A 25,730-nucleotide genomic window follows, 5' to 3' on the forward strand; every position below is an offset into this window, starting at 1 on the left:
GCTTTCAAATTGTGGTGTTGGAGAAGACTCTTGAGAGTACCTTGGACAGCAAGAAGATCAGTCCGTCCTAAAGGAAATCAACCCTGAATATTCATTGGAAGGACTGATGCTGAAGCTGAAGCTCCAATACTTTGGCCACCTGATGCGAAGAGCTGACTCATTGGAAAAGACCCTAATGCTGAGAAAGATTGAGGGCAGGAGGAGAAGGGAGCGACAGAGGATGAGATAGTTGGATGGCATCATTGACGCAATGGACATGAGTTCGAGCAAGTTCCAGGAGATGATAAAGGACAGGAAAACCTGGCATTCTGCAGTTTATGGGGTTGCAAGGAGTCGGACATGACTTATCCACTGGAGGCCAGGGTCAAGGCAGGCTGAACACTGCGTCTGCATCCTCAACAACTTGAAAACATCTTTAAAAGCATTCATATGGGTACAAAGAAAAGTTTATAATTATCTAAAATTAATATAGCACAAATACACATGCATGCATATTTTGGGGATGGTTTAAAGTATACTTTTTTCTGAAATGAAACTATCATGAATAGAATGACAAATATAATTTAGTATTTGTTCAGAATGGTACCAAGTGTTGTTCGCCATATCAGAAAAATCATAATACCATCTATGAGATATACTGTAAAAAATTTAATGTATAATACAGAGAAAGAAATATGCATATAATCTCAAGTATTCAGTGTGATAAATTTCAGAAAGTGACAACACCTGTGTAACTAGCAACCAGGTCAAGGAACATTATCAGTCCCCTAGAAACCCTCCTTGGGTCCCTTTCAAGTCACTGTTTCCCTCTCCCCCAAAGGAAACCAGCTTTGTCATAAATCAGTTTTGACTTTTTAACTTTAAAGTGTCAAAATCATACAGTATATTCTCTTTTGAGTCTTTTGGATTCAATATTGTGTTTGTGAGATTCAACCATGTTGTCAGTCAGTAGTTCATTTGTCTTCATTGTCATAGTATCTGTTGGATGAATATACAGTTTAATTGGGCTTCCCTGGTAGCTCAACAGTAAAGAATCCACCTGCCAAAGAAGGAGACGTGGGTTTGATCCCTGGGTCAGGAAGATCGCCTGGAAAAGGAGATGGCAACCTACTGCAGTATTCTTGCCTGGAGAATCCCATGGACAGAGGAGCGTGATGAGCTACAGTCCATGGGGTCACAGTCAGACATGACTTAGAGACTGAGCATGCACGCATGCGTATGTGTGTGTTCAGAATTAGTAGATACAGCCAGTTTGGCGAAATGGTTGTATTGATTTACACTCCCATAAGCACATGCTTTTTCCTGACCATTTTTGTTTAGTTTTGTTTTTCTTTTTTCTTCCTGTCCTCAGGCACACGGAATGAATTAACCACTATCCTTGGTTCGTGATGCAATTTGATCCATGCAAGTTCCCTTCTCTGATAATGAGAAATCAGCTGTCATTAATACATTGATTTTCTTTTATGAATATCCCTCTGTATTTAACTGATTTCCCACTGTTACTGCCTCCCTTGTCCCAGGTACTAGCCCTTTGCATTACCCCAGGGCTCTAAGAGCCTGCACTAGGCAGCCTTTTCATTGTGCTTGGGTTCTGACACCTTACCTCGGGGGGTGTCATGGCTCTCCACGCAGCACACACATGTGCATGCACACACACAGACACACACTCATGCAGTCTTTGAGATTGCTTTAGCCTACAAAATACCATTAGGACTGAAAGCTCTTATTTTTTTTCTCTTAGTTTATTTTTTTTTAAATACATATTTATTTATTTGGCTGCCCTGGCTGTTGGTTGCGGCACCTGGGATCCCCAGTTTTCCTTACGGCACACGAGACTTTTTTTTTTCAGTTAAGGCATGTAGGATCTAGTTCCCTGACCAGGGATTCAACCCAGGCCCCCTGCCTTGGGAGCACAGAGTCTTAACCACTGGACCACCAGGGAAATCCTTCTTTTACTTTATCTTTAATCCTTCCTTTTCACAGTTTTATCGCCTTTTTTATTCATAATCCTAATGACTTTCTTTACTATGTAGTTGGATTTGTATATTTTGTTAGTTTCAAAGACCATACTTCTGGATTTAAAAACAAGAATCTGCATTTTTCCTTTAATTTATTTAATTTTCTTATTCCTTCTTCTTCCTTTGGGTTTATTCTATGGTTCATTTATTAGTTTCTTAAGATAGTCACCTCATGACTTTGGAGCTCTCTCCTTTTGTAGTATAAGTATTTAAGGGTTAAATTTTTCCCAAAATTCTGCTTTCAATGCCTCTCACAAGTTCTGATAGGGAGTATTTCCATTTTCTTCCAGTACTAGATAGTCTTCATTTCCCCATGATTTCCTTTTCTTAACCTAACTTGAGCCCATCCAACTTGGTCTGTCTGGAATGTGGAATAAAGGCACCGCATTTCAGTCAGGCGAGCGTGTGGTGCTCTAGAACTGGGGCAGCCAGTCTCTGGACAAGCAGTAATTATGGACAAAGAGGGAAGCTAGGTATCTATAAGGAGAGAATGAGAGGAATTTGCTGAGGGATGCAGACAAGAGATGATGAGATGGAGGGAAGATCAAAAGAACTGGTCAGATCTGCACAACCCATGAGACGCAGTGGTACTTCCTATTCTTTGCCTCTATGACTTTGTCATAAACCTTTACAATGTACTTTTAAACATCTTTTTTAAAAGATTTTCTTATGTGCACTTTTACATTTTAAAAGTCCTTATTGAATTAATTGCAGTATTGTTTCTGTTTTCTGTTTTGGTTTTTTGGCCACACTGCATGTGGGGTCTTAGTTCCCTGACTAGGGATAGAATCCGAAATACCTGAATTGGAAGGTGAAGTCTTAACCATTGGACCACCAGGGAAGTCCCTGCAAAGTACTTTTTAATCCTAACTTAAAAAAAATAAAATCCTAACTTTCATTTTGATGTAATATTAGGGCTGCAGAAAAGTTCTAAGATGGATACAAAGAATTTCAATACATTTCACCCTCATTCCCCAAACGTCAACATCAAACCGCATACCCCGCTCAGAGGGCTCAAACATAGCTTGTACACACCAGGACCCAGAAAAACTACAGAGACTGAGACAGAACTGTGTTTGAGTGCCTCTCTGTGGAGGTATGGGTCAGCAGTGGACTGCCACAGAGGCAGGGCCTCTGGGTGCAGCAGACTTGAGTATGGCATAAGCCCTCCTGGAGGAGGTCGCCATTAACCCTACCATAGAGCTGCCAGAATTTACACAGGACTGGGGAAATAAGACTCTTCGAGGGCACAGACAGAACCTTATGTGCACTAGGACCCAGGAGAAAGGAGCAGTGACCCCACAAGAGACTGACCCAGACTTGCCTATGAGTGTCCAGGAGTCTCCTGCGGAGGCGTGGGTCGGCGGTGGCCTGCTGCAGGGTTGGGGGCACTGAGTGTAGCAGTGCCTGCATGGGACCTTGTGAAGGAGGTTGCCATTATCTTCATTATCTCCATCATAGTTTGAGTGAGTGAAAGTCTCTCAGTCTGACTCTTTGCGAACCCATGGACTATACGGGATTCTCCAGGCCAGAATACTGGAGTGGGTAGCCTTTCCCTTCTCCAGGGAATCTTCCCAACCCAGGGATCGAACCCAGGTCTCCCACATTGCAGGTGGATTCTTTACCAACTGAGCCACAAGGGAAGCCCATCATAGTTTGGCCCCAGGTAAATAACAGGGAGGGAACACAGCTCCATCCATCAATAGAAAATTGGATTAAAGATTTACTGAACATAGTCCCGCCCATCAGAACAAGGCCCAGTTTCCCCCTCAGTCAGTCTCTCCCATCAGGAAGCTTCCATAAGCCTCTTATCCTTCTCCATCAGAGGGCAGACTGAAAACCACAATCACAGAAAACTAACCAGTCTAATCACATGGACCACACCCTTGTCTAACTCAATGAAACTATGAGCCATGCCGTGTAGGGCCACCCAAGACAGACGGGTCATGGTGGAGACTTCTGACAAAATTTGGTCCACTGGAGAAGGGAATGGTAAACCACTTCAGTATTCCTGCCTTGAGAACCCCATGAACAGTATGAACAGTATGAAAAGGCTTTATTATAGTGCCTTTTAAAAAGTATTTATTTATTTACTGCACCAGGTCTGGGACATAGGATTTTCGATCTTCACTGCAGCATGTGGGATCTTTAACTGTGGCCTTGTGGAGTCTTGTTCCATGACTGGGGATTGAACCCAGGCCCCCTGCATTGGGAGCACAGAGTCTTAGCCACCGAACCACCAGGAAAGACCCTATGGTGCCTGTTTTTAAGGTCACTTTTGTTGGGGTAAGTTTAGGTACCATAAAATGCACCCATCTTAAGCATGGAGTTCAGTGAGTTTTGACCACCACAGTCATCACATAGAACATTATTATCACCCCCTCAGAAGTTTTCTCATATGTTCTGTAGTCAGTTCCTTCTCACGGCCCCAGGCAACCACTAATTGCTCCGTCACTGTAGATTAGCTTTGCCGGTTCTAGAATTTCTATGAGCAAAACCGTACAGTATGCATTCTTTTGAGTACAGCTTTTTCAATAAAGTCTGTTTATTTTCTAGAGTCTATTTATGTATACATATGTGTCATAGTTTATACATCGTGTTGTAGATAACTGTGGAAAAGCGTAAAACAAGTAGGATATAACAATGGCTCATAAATTCCACTTATTATTATTTCAGATTTAGTTGAACTCAAAATGAACTGAGTTTTTAGTATGTCTTTTCCCACTTCTAAAATTTTTACTTTAAAAAGCATAAAGACACTTTTCATTATTGAGATGTCTTTTATAATTCCCTGTGTCCCTACAGAGAACTCTAAAACCAAGCCTAGGAGGAGCCTTGTTGCTACTTGGACCAGCTTGAACCATCTGTCACTTACACACACCCCTCCACTTCTCCTCCTGAAAAAGCCCAGTCTCTTTGTGTCCAATGGAGCTCACCTCACAGGCTCAGCCTAGCCCGGAATAAAAAGGACAATGGGCATGTCGTGTCTTGCAGGTGTAGGAAAAGGGTGCTGAGGAGGTTCTCACACCAGATGTCCCCTCAGCTCAAAGGGTATAGCATCGGGTTCCACAGGGTCCAGATCTCCTGCCACCTGATCATAAATTCCTCTTGCATCCTCATATCTGTCCCCAGGCCAGCGGAAATCACAGGAGTCCTGACAAGCAAAGGTGGATTAGAACCATGGAGAGATGCTATGGGTGAGTCATGTTTGCAGCTCTGGGGGATACACCTTCCTGCTCTACTTCACAGGAAAGAAAAATGTTTTAGCTTCTAATTATAAAGGCAATTCCAACATATACAAAGATGATAGTGATTATAATAAACCCCTGTGAACCTATCACCTAATTTCAACCTTTGGTCAATCTTGATTTATCTTTATCTCTATCTTCTCATCCCTTGCCCCCACTAACTGGAATTCTTTTAAAGCAAATCCAAGATAATTCATGATTTCATGTCAAAAAGCAATTTAAATGCCATACATGTGAAACTTTTCTTTTTGAATATGGAACGCATCACAAATTTGCATGTCATCCTCACACAGGGGCCATGCTAATCTTCTCTATATCATTCCAGTTTTAGTATATGTGCTGCTGAAGCAAGTATGTGAAACTTTTAAATTAGCCCACGATATCATCCTAAAGGAAATCAACACTAAATATTCACTGGAAGGACTGATGCTGGGGCTGAAGCTCCAATACGTTGGCTACCTGATGTGAGGAGCCAACTCATTGGAAAAGACCTTGATGCTGGGAAATATTGAAAGCAAGAGGAGAAGACAGAGACAGAGGATGAGATGGTTGAATGGCATCATCAACTCAATGGACATGAGTTTGAGCAAACTCTGGGAGATGGTGAAGGACAGGGAAGCCCGAGGTGCTGCAGTCCATGGGGTCTCAAAGAGTCAGACACAACTTAGCAACAGAACAACAACATCAGTTTGGGAATTGTGGCATGTGAGTCTTGATTCTGTTGGTTTTATGAATGTCCAAAACACTACCTCATCAAAATAGAAGAGATAAAAGGCCGTGTAGGGTGGTCCTTACTGAAGATGTGCTTTGCCTTAGATTTTGGGAGAAAATGGTTGTTTTTGATCAGCAAACTTTAGAGCAAGCAGCTAAATATGGCCCGTTGCATGTTTTTGTATTGCCCAAGAATATTTTTTATATTTTTTAATTGCTGAGAAATATTTGTTAAAAAAGAGTGATACTCGTGACATGTGAGAACTATATGAAATTCAAATTTCAGTGTCCAAAAATAAAAGATTTATTGGAAGTTAGTCATAATTATTTATGTATTCTCTATGGCTACTTTTATGGCAGAGTTGAGTAGTTTTTAGGAAGACACTATATCCTGCAAAGCCCAAAATATTTACTATCTAGCTCTTTACAGAAAAAGTGTGCAGGCTCTATCTGTGCTTTTAGAGGGCATGTGTGTTCAGCACCATGGACAGCATCGCGTTCTTTCCACAGTGGTGGGGAGGACGGTGCCCCGTTGGGAACAAAGTTACAGAGGGAAGTCTTTGGCCCACAGGTGCCAGAGCATTAGTCAAGGCCACACAGAAAGTCAGGGGTTCTGCCCCATCTCTTTCTGCGAGCCAGTAGGTGGGGCTTAGTTGGTGGTCAAGGTGCTTGTTTGTGGTTTGTGCCTGCCCAACCACCATCTTCACTTCCCTCTGGGTTCTGCATCTCTCTCCCACTCTCAGTTGAGTGGATTGAGTGGGGCTGGCCTCTAATCCCAGATGCCATGTGTGGACACTGCCCCAGAGTTGTCCAACTAGTATATATTCTATCTCCTGCCTCAGTGAACCAGCAACATTCAGCAACAACTATGTGAACCAAGCTAAACCACTAAGAGTCCGAGTTGGGGCTTTGGATCGATTGGATAAGAGGCATTCTCTTTCTCTCAAGGTTTATAATCTAATAGGATAGAAACCTGGATTTGCTAGGGATTGTCTTTAGAGAGAAAATTCTGGGTAGGCCTGAAGACAATTCTGTCTCTTGACTTTTCCATTGAGTGGGCCCAAAAAGTATTTCTATCTCTCTGCTGTAACCAGTATAGTGGAGATGGCTAGTTATCCAACCAAATGCACACCTTCCTTCTTCCACAGTAACAGAATCCTAGTAGGGCACAGAGCTGCCAAGTAGACTGCATTTCTCAGCCTCCTTTGCAGTTAAGGTGTGGCCATGTCCATATTCTCACTAGTAGAATAAGAGCAGTGTGTACATTTCTGGGCCTGGACCATAAGTCAGGGTTGTGCCTCTACCATGCTCTCTTTTTCCCTTTCCCACAAGCTGAAACCCCCAGTGAACTGGCCCATCCATGTAAACTTGTTCAACTCACTAGAGGATAGCAGAGGAACACAATGGAAAGAGCATGGGTTGCAGAATAACCATGTGCAGCACAGCCACTCCCCTCTGACTGCTACGCGAGAAAGAAATAGATTGTCTTGTTCAGGCCACTGGATTATGGCCAGGCCTCTTTGCTACAGCAGCTAGCTTACCTGAACTAATACAGGCAGTAGGAGGGGGATCTCTGGCACTAACTAGGAAATATTTCTGTGGATATAAATCTCCTCACCATTTGTACTTCATCGTAGAGGGGTCCCCAGGCCCGAGATGGAGCATACACTCTTTCCACCTCATCATACAGGTGCCCAGGAAAGGCCATATTCTCCTCCTCAAGAGCCCTGAGACCTGGAATTGGAGTGGGGAGGGGGAGTGATGATCAGACAGCTAGGTCTAGATGTCAGGAGTATCAAAGGTGGGGAGAGGATGTTCCACTGTGCACACCACTCACCTCGGGGATAAGACACCTCCTCCATCATGGGGGGCAGCTGGGGGCTGAAGTCCCTCATGGAGTGGTAATATGGCTCTACATCTGTTGTGCTAACCTGTCCACAAGCCCCCCACCAATAAAAAAAAATTAAGTGTTTTCCATCCTCTGACTCCATCATTCCTGGAAAGGACAATGATTAACCTAAAGCTAATGGTGGGATTTTAGTCACAGTCAATTCCCTGTCAGTGGGGTGTCAGGACCACCCCCACTTACCGTGGAGCTTCGAGTGTCCCGATCTCCAGTCCACTGGCTCTCCTCATATTCATTCCTGACGCGGTCTTCCTCTGACCTTCCAGGATGGAGGCATGGGGAGGCAGTTGGGCACTGACCCTTTGACAGCTGTCACGCTCAAATCTCCTCCCCAGAGTCTTCCTTACAGACAGATATCCCCACTTACCCTGTCTCTGTCTTCTCAGAAATGCCTGAGGGAAGTAGGGGAAAAGGGGTCAGAGATACACCCCTTGAGCCCACTTGGCTCTGGGACACCTTCAGTATGCAGCAAACCCAGAGTTCCCATCACCCTTGGACCTCTGTCCCAGCAGGAGAAGGGTCTCTTCTCACCCTCAGCAAGACGCTTCAGTCTCCGCTGCCAGAGGAATCCCCCGACACAGGAGGCATTAGAAAGCAGCAAAAGACCTCCAACAGCAAGCAGCACAGGCAGCAAGGGCATCTCCGAGGGTCCTGTGGGGTGGAAGTTACCCATTAATGAGCCCAAACAATTGGTTTCAGACTTCAATTGAGGTTCTCTGAAAAAGCCTGTCCCTGACCAAACAAAGCCCTCCTCCTAGGTCAGGGAAGCAGATGGGCAGGGGTTTCTATGTCCATTCCTTTTTTAAAAAATTTCTTGGCTGCACCACAGGGAATGTGGGATCATAGTTCCCTGACCGGGGATTGAACCCACACCCCTTGCATTGGAAGCACAGTCTTAACCACTGGGCCACCGTGAAGACCCCATGTTCACTCCTTTTGCCACCCCAGAGCAGGTGGCTCCTTTCTCAAATCAAGCCATTAGCAGTGCTACTGCTAATGCTACCTTTGTCCAAGCCCCATGTATGGACTCAAGGAGGAACTTCAGGTCCTTACCTGGGCATTCAAGATCTTCTATGATCTGGCCTCTTCCCACATCTTCACTCTTGCCCACCAACTATTGACCCTCCAGCCACACAAAACTAACCACTGGCTGTTTTCAGAATCATTGAGGCAAATCCACACACCTAAGCCTTTAAATAGTAGAGTGTCTGTCTTTAAATGTCCTTTCATCTCAAGCAAGCTTCTATTCTTCTTTCAAACTTCATCTCAAATGACTTCCTCTTTGCACAAACTTCCATCTCAGACAACATCAGAATCCTCTGCTATATCCCTGAGGATAAGACTAAGTCCCTCTCAGCAGCCATCTGCTCAGCACCCATTTCCCCACCTCCTGCTAACAGGACTCATTTTCTTTTGCCAGTCATTACTCCCTGCTCTCAGTCTGGTTGGCTCCACAGGACTCCATGGAGGACACATGGCCTGACCTTGGCTGTTAAGAGTTCCCATCTCCATTCCTACAGTGATCAGTTCAGAGACTGGCATCTGACCCAAGGTAGATTTTTGGCAGAACACCTAGGACACGCTTCGGCTAGTTGCTAAGAAGTGAAATAAAAGTTGAAGGTGTGGGAGGACTTCTCTGCCTTCTTAAGAGAAAAATCTGAGAAAGAAGTCATCAGAGTTGAAGGCAAAGTTGAGAGAGTGGGAAACTGATCCTTGGTGAACATTTTGAGTACCTGAATCCAGCCACAATTGGAGTTTCAGTTTCATGAGCCAAGCCATTCTTTTTATTGTCAACAACAACTGAATTTCTGTCATTTACAACCTTCTGAGACTCTAAAGGGGATTGATTATTTGCAAAATGGTCATGATTGTCTCACTATATGCATAGTCTGAGAGCTTTCCTGGTGGGTCAGATGATAAAGAATCTGCCTGCAATACAAGAGACCTGGGTTCAGATCCCCTGGAGAAGGCAATGATTACCTACTCCAATATTCTTGCCTGGAGAATCCCGGACAAAGGAGCCTGACGATGTACTGTCCATGGGGGTCACAAATAGTTGGACATAACTGAGCAACTAACATGCATACTCTTAAGACTTCCCCCTACACTAACTCTGAGTTGAGCCATGCCACTTGCTTCAGCCAATAAGACACAGTGAGAAGCTCAAAGGGAAATCCCTCATGGTCCAGTGGTTAAGACTCCACACTTGAAATGCAGAGGATGTGGGTTCAATCCCTGACTGAGGAGCTAAGATCCCACATGCCTCATGGCCTGGCCCAAAATTTTTAAAATAATTAGTATTTAAAAATTAAAATAAAAAAATAATCTGAAGCTTGAAAAGTGCCTATAAATTGGAACTTTCGCTCTGTTTTTGCTTTTAGGACTCTAGTGACCACCTCCATGTGAACGAGCCAAGGAGACACATGTGACCTGGTGATCTCCAATGTCCCAATTGCAAGTTAGATTGCCAGATGAGTGAGGAGAGGCTATCCTAGATCAACAGGTCCCAGCAGAGCTGCCAGCTGACCATAGCCCAGAGCAGAACTGTTCAGCCACTCACAGAATCATGAGAAATCATGTTTGTTGCTATAAGTGGCCATGTTTGGGATAGTTTGTTATGCAGCAAAAGCCAACTGACACAGGCTCTGCACAGGGAAGAGAGAAAATTTATCACATGCAGGTAAATTAGGAAAAAAGAAAATTTATCACACTCAAGTAAGAGGAAGAGCTAAGGATATGAGTGAGGGCCTATGGGTCTGTCTTAAGGGACGATAGTCATAAGGCAGAGGGGGTGGGATTAGAGACCAGAAAGTTGTTTTCAAGAGGGAGAGGGCTATTTGGGGATTGAGGACTTACCTGCAGGCTGCTCTGTGGGTAGCTGGTAGTCGGGTTCTCGAGAAGGTTGGTCTAGACCTGGGAGGTGGAGATAGAGAATGAAAATTAACATCAACAAACTGAGATAAATCTTAAATATTTCTACATCTCCTATTAAGCTTTGCAACCCAGTTTTGAGACTTACAGGAATTAATTTCTGACTTTAGGAATATTTCAAAGAGAACTGGAAATTGCTGATGATAATGACGATACTATTAATAGGCATTCTAAACCTAATGCTAATAATAAAATATTGTTGATGAGTGCTTTATGGTGTAGAAGGCTCCTTTAACCTGAATTGTCAATTTGGGGGATTAATTTTTAAAAATGCAGGGTTCTCTGGATGCCTTAATATAGGTATAAGTTTTAGAGCAAGGGTGAATATAGTTCTACTTTATGCTTTAGTGCTTAAAGGGAAAACTGGAACACAGAAAGAGGAGGCAACATTGTAGGGATGGGAAAGAGTCCTTACTTCCATGAGGAAAAAGTCTGCCCCATCAGAAAGGAAAAAGGGGAAAAAAGCAGGAGGAGAAGGGGATGACAGCAGTTGAGATGGTTGGATGGCATCACCGACTCGATGGACATGAGTTTGAGCAAGCTCCGGGAGTTGGTGATGGACAGGGATGCCTGGTGTGCTGCAGTCCATGGGGTCGCAAAGAGTCGGACACGACTAAGCGACTGAACTGAACTGATTAGAAAGGAAAAGATAGAAAAAGGGAACTTTCATGGGGCAAAGTAAACAAAAAGTGAGTGGGGGCATTTCTTTAAATTAGCATCTACATAGCACTAGCTTTGTACAGGGCCCTGTTCTAAGAGCTTTAGATATATTAATTTATATATTTCTTACAATTGTCTAAGATAGACCTTACTTCAGAAACTGAGGTACAGAGACTGGAGACACACTTTATCTTTACAGACTGAGGCTCAAAGGTTATACTGAGTCTTCAGTAACTTGCCTAAGGTCTCACACCTAGGAAGTTGCAGACCTGGGACTTGAACCCAGGTTTGTTGGAACCAGGCTCTGTGTGATTGGCCACTGCACTGTAGTAGTCTACCAGAGTCCAGATGTTCTCGTTCGTATTCAAGGAATTAATCTGTGTCATCAAAGTTGCTGAACTTATTGACATAAAGTTGTTTGTAATACTTCCTAATTTCCCCTTAATGTCTGTAGGATCAGTAGTAATGTTCCCTTTTTCATCCCTTATATTGGTTAAGAGTGGTGTCTTCTTTCTTTTTTCATCTTGATTAGCTCTATAAACATTGATCTTTTCAAAGAATCAGCTTTTGATTTCATTATTTTCTTTTATTGTTTTTCAATTTTCTAATTCATTAATTTCTGTTCTTTATTATTGCCTTCCTCTTGTCTACTTTGGGTTTAGTTTGCCCTTCTTTTTCTAGTCTTTTTAGGACGGAAACTTAGTCAATTTGAAGACTTAAAAAAATCTGAGAACTTAATGCTATAAATTTCTTGCTAAGCACTGCTTTAGCTGCCCCTCACGATTTTCATTTGTTTTCATTTTCATTCAATTCAAATTCTCTTTGAATTTCCCTTGTGTCACTACTCACATTCAGACAGTATAGTCTAGTGGCAAAAACTAGTCTCTGGAGTTCATCTGCCTGAGTTTAAATTTCATCTGTAGCTCCTTCTACCTGTGAATTTTGACAAGTTGATTAACCTCTCTGGACCTCAGTTTCTCCATCAGCAAAAAGGGAATAATAGTATCGACTCCACCCTAAAAGTCCTCTGAGTAATTCTGCAAATTGTGCAAGAATGTCCCTTCCCACCTGGGGTGGTGATCGAGATCTGGGACCCTTTGTCAGCTAGTCCGCTGTCACCCAGGGCATTGCTGGCCAGCAACCAGACCCTGTATCGTGTAGAAGGCTGCAGCCCGGTCAGTGTGAAGGTGGTGGCCTGGGGTGGTAGGACATCCATGTAGAGGAACCCTGGAGTCTCCAGAGCCTCATACCTGCATAAAAGGGAGGGCAGTCAATCAGGAAGGTACCCCAGCCCTATTGGCTACAACCCTTTCCTTTTATGATAGAGACCTACCTGATTTGGAACCCCTGTGGCAAGCCGCCATCAAAGCCAGGCTTCCACTCCAGGCCCACTGAATATGGGGTCATGCTCACAGCCTTCAGTCCTGATGGCGGATCAGGGCGGCCTTTGAGGTGAGGGATGGGGGACATAGAGGATTCAGAAGGATTCTGGAAGATTCCTTCCAGATTCTTGCTAAGAATGATTTCAAATATATAGTTGAGTCTCATTATTCATGGTGGTTATGTTCTCTAAAGTCACTGGGAACATTCAATTAGCAAATACCAAGCCATTGCTTCCAAGGGAAATGCAGGCTTAGACTCCCACGAGCCTCCAGTCACAGCATTTTCATCAACCAATTAATGCATGATATTGTATTATGCATGTTTCTGCTTAAAGATATCTTATTTAATATACCTGTTGATTCATTAACATTGAATGAATTGCTGGAACTCAACACCTGTTCAAAGCTTACCAAACACACGTATTTTCTCCAAATGGCACATCTCAGCCTTCCTGAGCTTAGGAACACCAGACAGCACTTTAGTGCTGTGCTTGAGGGCCATTTTATATAGCAAAATGATTAACAAAAAGCACAAAGGTGCAAAAAGTGAGAGCTGTAAGAAGGCAGAGTGTTGTCTTGTTCCACCTCTGCTGAGAGTGTACTCATTGGGTGACTCAAATTTTTCATCCCCTCTTTACAGTCCCCTGAATGTCTGGGAAAGCAGAATGAGTATTGATTTGGGAGTTATGAATAAGTTCTAACAAGTAGGCAAAACTGTAAATGCAGACTCTGCCAATGATGAGGATTGACTGTATGACACATGTTTCTTGTAGTGGACTTTTGTGTCTATCTCATATCCATTCCCCTCATTTCTTCTGGTTACAGAACACTGAATACCCATTGGAGAGTCACTTGCCCACATTCTCAGGCCATGTGCATCTGATGGAAGTGACTCCCCTCCTTGTAGGATGGACACATGACTGGGTCTGGCCAACAAGAACAACAATCAGGTTGTCTTCCTTTCGCCACCTGATTGGTCAGGAATGGGCTGGGAGTCAAGGGGAGCCAGTGGATCTTAATTCTAGTACTTTCATACCACTGTTAGGAAGCCTTACAAGATAGCCAACACAGAGAAAAGTAGTCCAGAGAGATGGAGAGTTCTTGATGACAGCTGACCTAGATCCAGCGACTCCTGAAAATCTACTTTTCAGTTGCATTGCATTCAGTCACTCAGTCATGACTCTTTGTGACCCCGTGGACTGTAGCATGCCAGGCTCTTCTGTCCATGGGGTTCTCCAGGCAAGAAAACTGGAGTGGGTTGTCATTTCCTTCTCCAGGGGATCTTCCCAGAACAGGGATCGAACCTGTGTCTCCTGCACTGGCAGGTGGGTTCTTTCCACTGAGCCACCAGGCTTGGGGCAATAAGAAACCCCTTCCATTTTTTCCTTTGATGTCAGTTTCCATAAAAAATCCAGTCTCCAATGGGACTTTTGGAGCAGGCAAAAACTCCATCCTCATTCATAAACACTTCTCAGGTTTCAGGAACACTGTCATTCTGGGACCAACCAGAGACCGGGGGATTGACTTAGGGGATTACCCTCCCAGCAGCCTCCCAGCCCTCTCCCACCATACTGATGCTGACGAGTTGAATGTTGGTGTGGTCCGAGCCGAGGGGGTTGGTGGCTATGCATGTGAAGAGGGCATAGTCCTGGGCTGCAGACACGTTGGCAATGGTCAGAAGGCTGCTGTGGACGCCACCCTGGTGGTATGTGTGCTCTGTGTACCTGGAGCAGAGATGCAGCAGGGACTCAGGGAGGGTGACTGGGGCTGGGGGATCGAAGTTAGGGCTGGAGTGCTACCTGGTTCGGCCTGGACTCACCTTGGATCCTGGAGATCCAGAGGGACCCCGTTCTTGGTCCAAGTGAAGACGATGTTGGGGACGCCTCGGGCACGACAGTGAAGGGTAGCAGAACTAGTGCTGTCCCCAGCTGCAGCCACTTTTGTTAGGGGAGCGGGATGCTCCACATGGGGGGCAACTAGAGGGGTTGGAGGTCAACATGAGGTGTATGGAAGGACATGATATGTGGATTTAGTGGCAGGCCTTGAAGTTAGGGCTTTGGTTGTTACTCACATCTGACAACAAGACGGACCAGCCCTCGGGCTGGAGGTGCCACCCCATTGTCCACAATGCATTGGTAAGCACCAGCCTGGGTCAGCTTGGCATGGTGAATACGAAGACGCCCTGTGGATCCCTTTGACATCTTCTCCATGTCATCCAGACTCTGGTCCTCCCCTTCTTCTCCCTAGAGGTCCAAGACTTGGGAGATTGTCCCCAGCTCCAGCCCCAGCTCCATTAGCCCTCAAACTGGGTCCCCATCTGCAGCCTCTATCTCCCAGCCACACTCTTCCTAGCAAAGAAAAAAATTTCCCTGTCATTCCACCCAATCATTCATTTATTTATCCAACCATTCATGCATAGATCCATCCGTTCAGCCACCAATCCAGTCAACTACTCATCCATCCATTTACTCAACCATTCTTGCTTGGAACCTTCTATTCACCCATCCATCAATGTATTTAACCATCCGCCTATCTGTCAATTCATTCATTTATCCATACATCCATCAATCTTCCCTTCCATTCATTCATCCATTCACCCATCATTCATCTAACCATTTGGTTCCTTCTACCCATCCATTCACCCTTCTATCTCTCTACTTATCCACTCCATCTATTCACTCAAACACATGCACATCAATACATCCATGCATCTGTTCATCAATTTATCTAGCTGCCTATTTATCCATCTCTCCATTGGCCTGTGCACCCACCCATCTATCCATCCATTTATCCATTTTCCTTCCATAGACATCTTTTCCACCGATGGTGTATCTACCCATCCATCTACTCTCTAATCTAATCAATCTACTCATTTCTCTCATTCAATCATCTAATTGCCGAATTTATTGATCCATTTATCCACTCATTCACTTGCTCATTTGTCTATCTGTTCTTCCATCCATTCATTCATCTATCTACTAACTCATCCACCCACCACGTATCCATCCATATATCCAACCATGTACCCCCCACCCACCTGATTATCTATTCACTTATGCATTTATCCATCTACCATTCAACAGTTAGTTCTTCAAGCATGTCCTGACAACTACAGTTATATAGGGTCATAAAGCCCCTCCTCTCGAGGAGCTTACAGTCAAGAAATCACATCTCCCAGCCCACACCTCTATTTACCAAAGCTTAGATCCTCACCAGCCTCTCCCAGTTGAACATCTCAGGAAGGATGGGATTGGCATCCACAGTGCAGACTATGTCCACAGAATCCCCAACATTCACCTCAGTGGGGTCTTGGAGAGCTCGGATGGTGGGAGCATCTAGGGAAGGCAGGAGGTTGGGGAAGGCATTTGGGCCCAGACAGGCCATGGTGGAAGAGGGCTCCAGGTGGGAGGGGTGTCTTAGAGGTGCCCAGGAAAGTTATGAGTGTGATCAAGTCTGCCTTTAGAATAAAGTTCTCCGTGTTAGTGAGGTTGTCCCCACCGTCTACTATGCTACTGTAGTGACAAGAGTAGGTCCGATGGACTTCCAGAATTGCGTGGATTGGCTTGGCTTCCTGACCGGAGTAGGTGGGCAGAGATTCTACAAAGGGTCTCTCTAATGGGCACGTTTCCCAAAGTGGGCGTGGCTCCGTCACGGTAGGGTCTCCCAGAATAGGGAGGTTTCCAGGATGGGTATATCCCTTGGGTGGACGGAGCTTCCACAATGAGGAAACTCCACAGCGGGCAAGACTCCCTGGGTGGGCGGGGCTTCCGTGATGGGCGGGGCTCCCAGAGCTCCTTAGTTTCCTACGGTGATGAGGGGTCTCACATTGTACATCCAGTCTCACGAGAGCTTCCGCCGTGCCCTCCGAGTTCTGACAGTGCAACTGGTAAAGGCCATCGTCAGCGCGGGTCACATTCCATAGCTGCAGCGCTCCACCAGACAGGATACGATGCCGAGGGCCACCAGCTGTGGGAAGTAAAGGTGAGGAGCTTGCTAAATCCGCCCTCAACCCCGTCCGGGAGTCCTGGAGACCTGCGCCCCTCTCCATGCCCCCTCCGTGCACCTGGGCTGAGTCGGTAGCCGCGGAAGGTCCAGTTGAAGGCCTCCGGGGCGGGGTTGGCAGACACGGAGACGGGCAGCAGTGCCTCGCCCTGCTCCACCGCGGTCACCACAAGCACCTGCTCCCCCAGGAACTCTGGAGGGTCTGCGGACGAGCAGGCCCCGCGGGGAGTCAAGATTATTAAGGTTCGGGCCCGGGGATGGATTTGAGATCAGGTGCAGGTATAAAGGGAAGTCGAGGTCTCGCCGAGATTTTAAGCTTGTGGACAAGGGAGCAATTAAGTTTAGAGCTGAGATGGGGGGTTAGGTTCAGAGAGACCAGAGTCAGACTGAAGGATGGAAACAGGGTTCGGGGTACGGGTCAAGGTCAGGGGTTAGGATACAGGACAAAAAAGGAAGATGGGGGATGGGCAGGATAGGAATCGGTGCAGGTCGAGTGTCAGGATAAAAAGCAGGAAAGTTTCTGAAGTTAAGAATGAAAGTCAAAGACAGTATCCAAGTATTGTACTATATTGAATTGTATATTGTAACCCAAGTATTGTAGTATAGGGTCAGATAGGTATCAAGAGGGATGCCAGGCCTGCGCACATACACAGCACGTTGAGGCGGTAGAAGGCGCTCACGGTTTCCCGCAGCTCGGTGCTGTGGGCGCTACAGGTCACGCGGTGGCCGTGGTCACGGGATGAGAGTCTCAGAAGGACGCTCCTAGCGGCGGCGGAACCTTTGAATGGAGCCCGGCGGGGCTGGGCGGCCACACCTTCCAGCCTGCAGACCGGGCCGGGAGCGGGACCAGAGCTAGAGTCTGGGTACTGGGTGCCGGGTACCGGGCAGGACGGCAAGTCGGGCGGGGGCAGATTTCTGACTGTAAAGGAATGCGATCAGAACCGGGGAGGGACGGGGGTTGTCGCACACTTACCTCTCCCCCTCCTTGTCCCACGACAAGTTGACTGGAGGGTTGCTGCTAACGCTGACGCACGTCAAGTTTAAGGCATCCCCGGGGCGTAGCGTCGACGCATTGGCCAGGATCGTCACATTCGTCGGGGGGACTTCGGGAACGGGTGGGAGGAGCGAGGCTCAGAGGTGAAGAGGAGACCCGGCCGGTTTCCGCCAGGCGGGCACTCAGGCCCCGCCCAGCCGCGAGTGCGTCCTGGGCTCTTCAGCATCCACCCCTCCCCCAGCCTCCTCCACTCTCCCACCCCACCAGCCAAGGCTCCCTCTCAGTTCCCCGCCGCAGCAGCCCTCCCAGCCCCGCAGTGAGCCTCCTCACACTGCACCACGAGCTGCGTGGACGCGCTGAGCTGGCCGGCTTTGCACGTGAACTTGGCCTGGTTGTCCGACGGACCCGTGATCAGCACCAGCTCTCGGGAGAAGATGCTCCCCGACTTCTCCACACTTCCCAGCTGTACCCGCCGTGGTTCCTGGGGCGGCCGCGGTTCGGTCACGGTGCGCGAGTCCTAAGGGCCGAGACTGACTGGGGAACCACGGGGAGCCCTGCCATCCCCGCCTCCCGAAACGTCCCCATTAGGTGGGCTGCCTCCAGCCCAGATAACTAAAGCTGCTGTGTGGTGAGGAAAAGGCGCCCCCTTCGGCGAGCATCGGCTAAGGCAGAGGAATGGGGACTAGAATTGAGCAGACCCCACCAGGCATCTCTCCCGTCTACTGGGTCCCTGGAGCCCCGAGATTTTGCAGTCTGAACCCGCCTCCAGTCCCACGCTTCACCCGCAACTCCCGCCCGGCTCCTCTGCTCTCTGGAGGCCTGCAACTGTCGGTGCCCTCGGCCGACCCTCAGCCCCACTCCTCGAAATTCATTCCAGCTATATTTACCAAACCTCCTACACCGGGAAACTCCCTTGGAATTCCCAAACCTTTCCCAGAATTTCTTCATTTTTGCCTCTCCTTAACTCTTTTTCTTAAAATCCAAAGCTTCCTCAAAGATTTCGCTTGATCTTTCCCTTAATTCCATTCCCTGGTCACAGATTTCTGAATCCACTAATGTCTTCTTATTATCCTAGTCCTTTACTTGAATCTTTTGTGTTGCCCCAATTCTTGGCATTTCCCCATCCAATTAAACGAGAGTCCCTTGGACAGAGATCAAACCAGTCAATCCTAAAGGAAATCAACTTTGAATGTTCAGTGGAAGGACTGATGCTGAAGCTGAAGCTCCAGTACTTTGGCCACCTGATGCAAACAGCCAGCTCATTGGAAAAGACCCTGATAATGGGAAAGATTAGGGCAGGAGGAGAAGGGGGTGACAAAGGATGAGGTGGTTGGACAGCATCACCAATTCAATGGACATGAGTTTTCGCAAACTCTGGGAGATAATGAAGGACAGGGAAGCCTGGTGTGCTGCCGTCTGTGGAGTTGCAAAGAGTCGGACACAGCTGAGCGACTGAACAACAACAAAATGAAATTGAATTTCATTCCTAGAATTCCTAGTCTTTCCCCCAGAATTTCCACTAGATTCCCAGTTTCCTAAGATTCTCCAAGAATTCAGTCAGAATTCTTAAATTTTAATGAAATTTCATTTTCTTACTCCCAATCCCAAGAATTTGACTTAATATTAATATTAGTGATTTTTCAAATGTTCTATAGAATTACTAGTCTTTCCCCTTTATCCACCTTTGTCTTTGTTTCTGGAATTTTTAGTCTTTCCCTAAAATTCTAGCCATTTTACCTGTATTCCAAGGTTTCATCAGAATCTCCTTTAGTTGTAATGAAATTTATTGCATTTTCTCTAGAATTCCCATTCCTGATCCAGAATTCTTTAATTCTAGAATTCTCACTGTTTCCCCAGAATTTCCTCAGTTTTCCTAAGATTGGATTTAATTCTCACGGCGTTTGTCTTTTCAGTTCCCTGCTGAAACTCAAAATCTCCGGTATTTTTCAAGAAATTCAGGTTGCCCTAGACTCTGGAGGAGAGAAAGAGCTTCATCTTTCCCCCATGTTCCTGGCCACCCCACAACCCTTCTTGCTGGGCACCAACCTTGTACCAGGTGAGGGAAGGGTCTGGGTTGCCTCCAATGGCCAAACACACCAGCCTCACCCGGTTCCCAGCCCGGAGGCGCTGCCCCTCTGGGGGGCCCTCAATCCACAGCTTCTGGGCAGGATCTGTGGGGAAAGCCAGGTAGAGTGACTTCTCTCTGGGCTGGGGCCTGAGGCTGAGGGTCTTGAAGGCTTGGGGTTCCCCCGGGCAAGGGTGGAGGCTCACATTTCACATTTAGGGTAAGCGACTTCTTGAAGGTCTCTTTGGTGAAAGCCTCGCTAAAGGCCTCACACGTGAGGGTCAGACCGTTGTCCTCCCGTCGCGCCAGGAATGTCAGGTTAGACATGGAGATGTGGCCACCATGCAGGCCCTGGCAGGGATCGGGCTTCAGATTTGGGGGGCTAGAAAACCCCCATCCATGATACCAGCCCAGGTCACAACAGGGACCCATGAATCATCTCCACTGACTCATCTGTTAGACCCAGGGGGCCCCAGACGCCAGTCCAGGCTCCCCAGGGATCAAGGCTTCCCAGATGCCAGACCCCTCCTCTCCCGGATCCAGGAGATGTGCCCTCAGCTACCTCCACCCTCGGACCCAGGAGCCTGACCCCCGCCTCACGTCCATGACCGTCTCCTCGCTGGGCTGCAGCTGCCGCCAGCCCAGCCACCATCGCAGGAGGACCCGCGGGCGACTGGACTTGGTGATGCAGGAGAGTGTCACGTTCTTGTTCTCAGACTGGGACGCAGATCCCAAGATAGTAATGGCGCTGGGGGGAACTGCAGGGATGAACGGAGGAGAGACACTAAGCTGGGCTGGAAAGCTCACAGATCAGCCCAGATAGACAGGAGACTGGGGACAGATGATGAGGTCTTTGGCATCAGACCGGCATGGTTTGGGGGCACAAACAGATGGTTCCCTGGGGCATAGACTGACAACAGATGGGCAGCTGGCACCAGGACTCACAGGTGACCTGCAGTGTGACCCCACGTTCCTGGATCCCTGAAGATACGCTGTTGTAGGCCTCGCAGCTGAGCCTCGCCCCATGGTCTTCCGGCCTCACGATCATCACTAAGAGGCTGCGGGCCACCGCCTGAGCATGTTCTGTGCCCCACGCTGTGGACACGGGCTGGCCATTCTGGAGACACGGACAGGCCTGGGCCAGCTCGGGGCCTGCGCCTGGCCCCCACCCTTCCCCCCACCTGCATGCTGCCTCTGCCCTCACCTTCAGCCACTGCAGTGTGGCTAGCGGATTCCCCCCTCGGGCCGTGCACGACAGCTCCAAGCTCTGCCCTGCCCTCACCTGCCCCTCGTCCAGGCCTGGCCATTCGATGACAGGCGGCCCTGGGGGGACTGGGGAACAACTGTCAGTGGGCCTGTGGAGTCCATCCATTCTTTCCAAGCCCCACAACCTGCCGCTGAACCCCCATGTTTCCCCCTTGAGAACCTGAGCCTTCCATAATCCCTGTGCTCCCCGGGCCCCCCATTTCCTGTTCCCCAATAGCCGACTCAGTTCTCCACTTACACAGAACATTCATGGTGAATGACGCCTTGATAGGGATATCCAAAGCTGGGCTGGATCCTTCACAGACCAGTAACTGCCCATTATCTGAGCTCTGGGGTGTCACCCTAGGGTGGGAAATTGGGGTTCTTAAGTCAGTTGTCATCTGAAATTTGGGTAGTCAAGGTAGAGTCCCTACACCTAGTTTAAGTCTCTGTGGTGATTTCCTTTAGGATCTAGAGCTCCGTGGAAGAGAGCTGAGGGTCAGCAGTGAGAATGGAGGTCCCAGAGGCCCACACCTGGCCAAAACCTTTGTACTTGATACTCTGGAACTAGGGTTCCTATGAAGAAGTTTTAGAGCATCCAGGTGGGGAATTGGGTCCCAGATGTACCTACCTGACCCAAGTTCCCATGCATGAGTCCCTAGGATATGGGGTTTTCATAGAGAAACTTGGAGGATCAGGCTGAGCGGGGGGCATCCCAGTTTCCATACCTGGCTGTGGCCTCCGTGGTGAAGAGTTTCTGCTGGGACCCCTCATTCACATTAGCAGAGATACTGGAAATTGTTTGTCCACCTTGGGGTTAACAAGAAGGCTAGAGGAGTGGCAGGTTTCCCCCAGGGTAGATCCTGGAGGCCTGGCCTAAAAGCCTTCAGGATGAACATACAGCCCCCTCCCTCCTGGTTCTGGAGGCAAAACACCAGCTTCATTCCCTCTACACATTCTGGCTTCCTTGAATCCCGGAGGCCCCAGGACTGGGTCCTGGGTCTCTCCTGTCCCCTCCCCTCCTTGCCAGGTTGTATCACCCACCCCTAGCTTCTCGTGTCTGCACCAAAAAGACACACATATCTCTGTCCGGAGCCTCAGCCTCTTCCCTGAGTCCTGGTGCAGCAATTACGAAAATTCTCAGTCCTTTCCCTGGATGTCCCCTCCCACTCACCGGGGCCCACACCACCCTCAGCATCTCCCCACGCCTGTTCCTTCATCCCATCTCAGGAGGGTCCTGATCACAGATACACCCTGTCCCCACTCCAGGGGCTTCACACTGCCCCCACCAGTTCACCCACACTCACTCAAGAGAAAGGTGATGTCAGGTGCTGGCTTGGCGTCCCCAGACACACAGCTGACCATGTACTCCTGCCCAGCTACCCATGTGACTGTGCTCCCTGCTTCAGGGGTCAGCTGAAGCACCTTGGGGGGCACTGGTGAGAAAGGGCCTGGGGTGAGCTGGAACCACCCAGAGGGATATAAGGGTTTGGGCTTTGAGTCTGAGGAAGGGGGGGCGAGGCTGGAGGCTTGGACTCCCCAACTCTGGAGATGGTGAGGGCGGAAGTCCAGACTCATGGGTCCTGGGGGGGTCTCTCATTCATACCCAGGATGGAGAGGATCACTCTGGGAGACACGAGCTCAGGGCCTGTCTCTGAGCGGCCGACCTGGCACTCATACTCTGCATCATCGCTGAGGTCACACGCTTCAATATGCAGGTGGAATTCACCTGTAGGTAGGACCCAAGGTCAGGGCCGAGGTCAGCCTCGGCTGGTGGCTCAGGATCTCAGGGTCTGGCCCCTTACCTTTAGCAGGGTCTCCCTCCAGGCGATACCGCGGGAAACTGGGGATCCTAGGATCAGGGCCGAGGAGCAGCCCGTCTTTGGCCCATTGCACTGTGCTGCCAGGGGCGCGGACCCCGCACCGCAGTTCAGCAACAGCCCCCTCCACCACTGTCAAGTTTTCGGGCAGAGCCCAGAAGCCTCGGGGGGCTGAGGCCAGGATTGGCACCTGGGTCAGGCCTGGGGACACAGAGATGTCAGTAGGAGAGGGCAGAGAGTCTGGAGAAGGGGCCACGGGAATGAGGGCCACCTGGCTCTGGTCACAGCCCAGGCTCCCACTCACCTGTCCTCAGAAGCCCCAGGAGCAGTAGTGCAGCCTTGAAGTGGGTGCTCAGGGCCATCCCAGGTCCTCTATCTTTGGTGTCCGCCGTATCCATGCCCACCTCCTGTGTCTGCCTGCCTTTCTCTGGGTCTCTCTTTATGTCTGCCCCTTACTTTTCTCTTTGTTTCTCTTTTTCTATTTGTCTCCTTCTTTCTTTCTCTACTTCTGTCTTCCTGCCCTTTCTCTATTTCTGCTGTCCCTCCTGTATTCTATCTCACGCGCCTTCCTGCTCTAAGGTTCTCTTTCTCTCTCTCAGTCTCTATCTCCTTTCCCAAAGTCAGTCTCTGTTGCTCTTTTTTCTCTCATGCCACTCCCACCCCTGGTCTCCACTCACAGCCCCTCAGGGAGGACCCACCGCTGAACCCGGCAGGCCCCGTGAGCCCAGGAGAGCGAAGATGCAGTCAGTGGCAGAACTGGGCCTGTTCTCAGTCGATCTCGTCCTCACACTGCTCATCCTCACCTCCCCCAGGCACCCTCTTGAGTCTCCAGCTTCAGGCCTCTGCCGGAGGGCTCCTCCCAGCACAGCTGGAGCAAGAAATCCCCTGTCAGCACATGCCAGGCACATCCCTTGGTCCCTCCCTAGCCCCCATGACCCCAGGGGCCTGTCTTGGCCAGGGGTAAATGGGAGCAGGTCAGACCCAGGAGGTCCCAACACAGCATGGGGAGCAGAGAGCTGGGCCTGGCCTGGGGGTAAGACTCCCCCACTTTTCCTACTGTGGTACCTGACCTTCAAGTCCCTTCCTTACTTTTTTTTTCTTTAATTAAAAAAGTTTAAAAAATAATTTTATTTGTATATATTTTGGCTGTGCTGGGTCTTCGTTACTGGACAGTTTTAGTCTAGTTGCAGACAGTGGGGGCTACTCTGTAGTCATGGTGCACAGGCTTCTCATTATGGTGGCTTCTCTTGTTGCGGAGCACAGGCACTTGGGCATTCGGGCTTCAGTAGTTGTGGCATGCGGGCTCAGTAGTCACCTCTCCTGGGCTCTAGAGCACAGGCTCAGTAGTTGTGGTGCAGGGGCTTAGTTGCTCCAAAGTATGTGGGATATTCCTGGATCAGGGATCAAAGCTGTGTCTCCTGCATCGGCAGGTGGATTCTTTACCACTGAGTCACCAGGGAAGCCCCTCTTCCTTCCTTGAGTAGACACCTCCCTCTCAATGAGATCATGAATCTCTGCTGAGGAGTGTGCAAGTATGTGTGAGAGACTGGGAGAGTGCATATATCTGTGCACACACATGTGAAATGCACATAAGTGAACATGCCTGGGGAAGTTGATAGTGAACTGTAATCTGTGAAAACTTGTGCAGTGTGTGTGTGTGTGTGTGTGTGTGTGTGTAAATGCCTCAGGTGTAAACGTGCTGGGCAATCAGAGTGGGTGGGAATGAAAGGTAGGGTCCGAGGCCACCAGCACTGAGCCCAGTGTGCGAACGCTTTGGCACGGGTCTTGTGAGTTCTAGTTTACATAGCTTCCCTCGGTCTCTTTCTGTCTCTTCTCTCCTTCTGGATGTTTCTGTCTCTCTCCCTCCCTCAGTTCATCTTGATTTATTCTCTTTTCTCCACCACTTTGAGACTGTCTCTCTCTGACCCGGTGTCTTTCTCCCCATCTCTCTCCGTTAGGTGGTTACCTCTCAGTCAGCCTTTAACTCTGTCACTGTCTGTGCCTGCACACGTCTCCGTTTTTCTCTTAAATAATTTATTTGGCTGTACTGGGTCTTAGCTGTGGTGTACAGGATCTTTAGTTGTGGCATATAAGCTCTAGTTCCCTGACCAGGAATCAAACCCAGGCCCCTGCATTGGGAGCAAAGAGTCTTAGTCACTGGACCACCAGGGAAGTCCCATTGTTTTTCTCTTTCTGTTCTCATCTCTACCTCTTTCCCACCCGATGCTCTGTCTCTCACACACACCAGGAGCTCAATAAATATTTGTTCTCAGTCAGCCTTGGACTACGCCTCTTTCTTTTATTCGTTTCTCCGTCTTTGAGTCTTCCTGACTGTCACATATTTGAATTTTATAACCATATGCTGGTTGGCCTGCCCTCCCCACCCCAGTGTGCGCCTATACACCCACATGGGATAAGCTTCTTCTGCCTGCTGATCTCCTGCAGGAATTGGAACTGCTCGCTTTCTCTCTCTCTCCCCTCCATGACCCCCATCTGGTCCTTCTCCCTACACAAGATGAGGCATCTGGGCTGAGCCCCCACAGCTCCATCCTTGACTCTAATCTAGTCTGTCTTCTTCCCTCCCATTATTAACTCCTTGCCCTCCTCCCACGTTTCCTCTCCCAACTGGCCTCACGCCTCCTGGGGAATGGGCTGGGTGCACAGCTGGAGGTTCTGTCATAGGGCTGTCACCAGATGGTGTCCCTCAGGGCCCGGCATAGGGCTGTCCATTGCTGGGACCTCTAATTA

General features: G+C 48.3%; 1 protein-coding gene and 1 non-coding gene across 2 annotated transcripts; both read right to left on the reverse strand.

The window, feature by feature from the left end:
• Window positions 1–4,078: 4,078 nt before the first annotated feature.
• NPHS1 (NPHS1 adhesion molecule, nephrin) lies at window positions 4,079–24,118 on the reverse strand. Its single transcript, XM_006068780.4, has 29 exons — window positions 23,287–24,118; window positions 22,968–23,183; window positions 22,769–22,891; window positions 22,470–22,598; window positions 21,891–21,972; window positions 21,422–21,525; window positions 21,122–21,249; window positions 20,863–21,034; window positions 20,518–20,675; window positions 20,124–20,268; window positions 19,899–20,023; window positions 18,183–18,369; window positions 17,832–17,961; window positions 17,508–17,680; window positions 16,920–17,060; window positions 16,682–16,822; window positions 16,070–16,191; window positions 14,928–15,099; window positions 14,676–14,832; window positions 14,429–14,580; window positions 12,808–12,919; window positions 12,543–12,724; window positions 10,740–10,796; window positions 8,415–8,534; window positions 8,251–8,275; window positions 8,067–8,142; window positions 7,815–7,908; window positions 7,596–7,711; window positions 4,079–5,172 (listed from the first exon to the last, which is right to left on the reverse strand). The coding sequence occupies exons 1-29, from the start codon at window positions 23,378–23,380 to the stop codon at window positions 5,041–5,043; spliced, it is 3,765 nt and encodes a 1,254-aa protein (XP_006068842.4). The 5' UTR covers window positions 23,381–24,118; the 3' UTR covers window positions 4,079–5,040.
• Window positions 5,515–5,617, reverse strand: LOC112580516. Its single transcript, XR_003104911.1, has one exon. It is a non-coding gene; the product is annotated as a U6 spliceosomal RNA (small nuclear RNA).
• Window positions 24,119–25,730: the final 1,612 nt, after the last annotated feature.

This window comes from Bubalus bubalis, chromosome 18, assembly GCF_019923935.1.
Source record: "Bubalus bubalis isolate 160015118507 breed Murrah chromosome 18, NDDB_SH_1, whole genome shotgun sequence".
Classification (NCBI taxonomy): Eukaryota; Metazoa; Chordata; class Mammalia; order Artiodactyla; family Bovidae; genus Bubalus; species Bubalus bubalis.

Bases quoted from the DNA above. Each gene is read 5' to 3' on its own strand.
- NPHS1 (XM_006068780.4), bottom strand. From the start codon at position 23,380: ATGGATACGGCGGACACCAAAGATAGAGGACCTGGGATGGCCCTGAGC. The intron at 21,973-22,469 runs GTGAGTGTGGGT...GTTAACCCCAAG, and splicing joins TGACATCACCTTTCTCTTGA to GTGGACAAACAATTTCCAGT. The intron at 21,250-21,421 runs GTAAGTGGAGAA...GTTGTTCCCCAG, and splicing joins ATTCACCATGAATGTTCTGT to TCCCCCCAGGGCCGCCTGTC.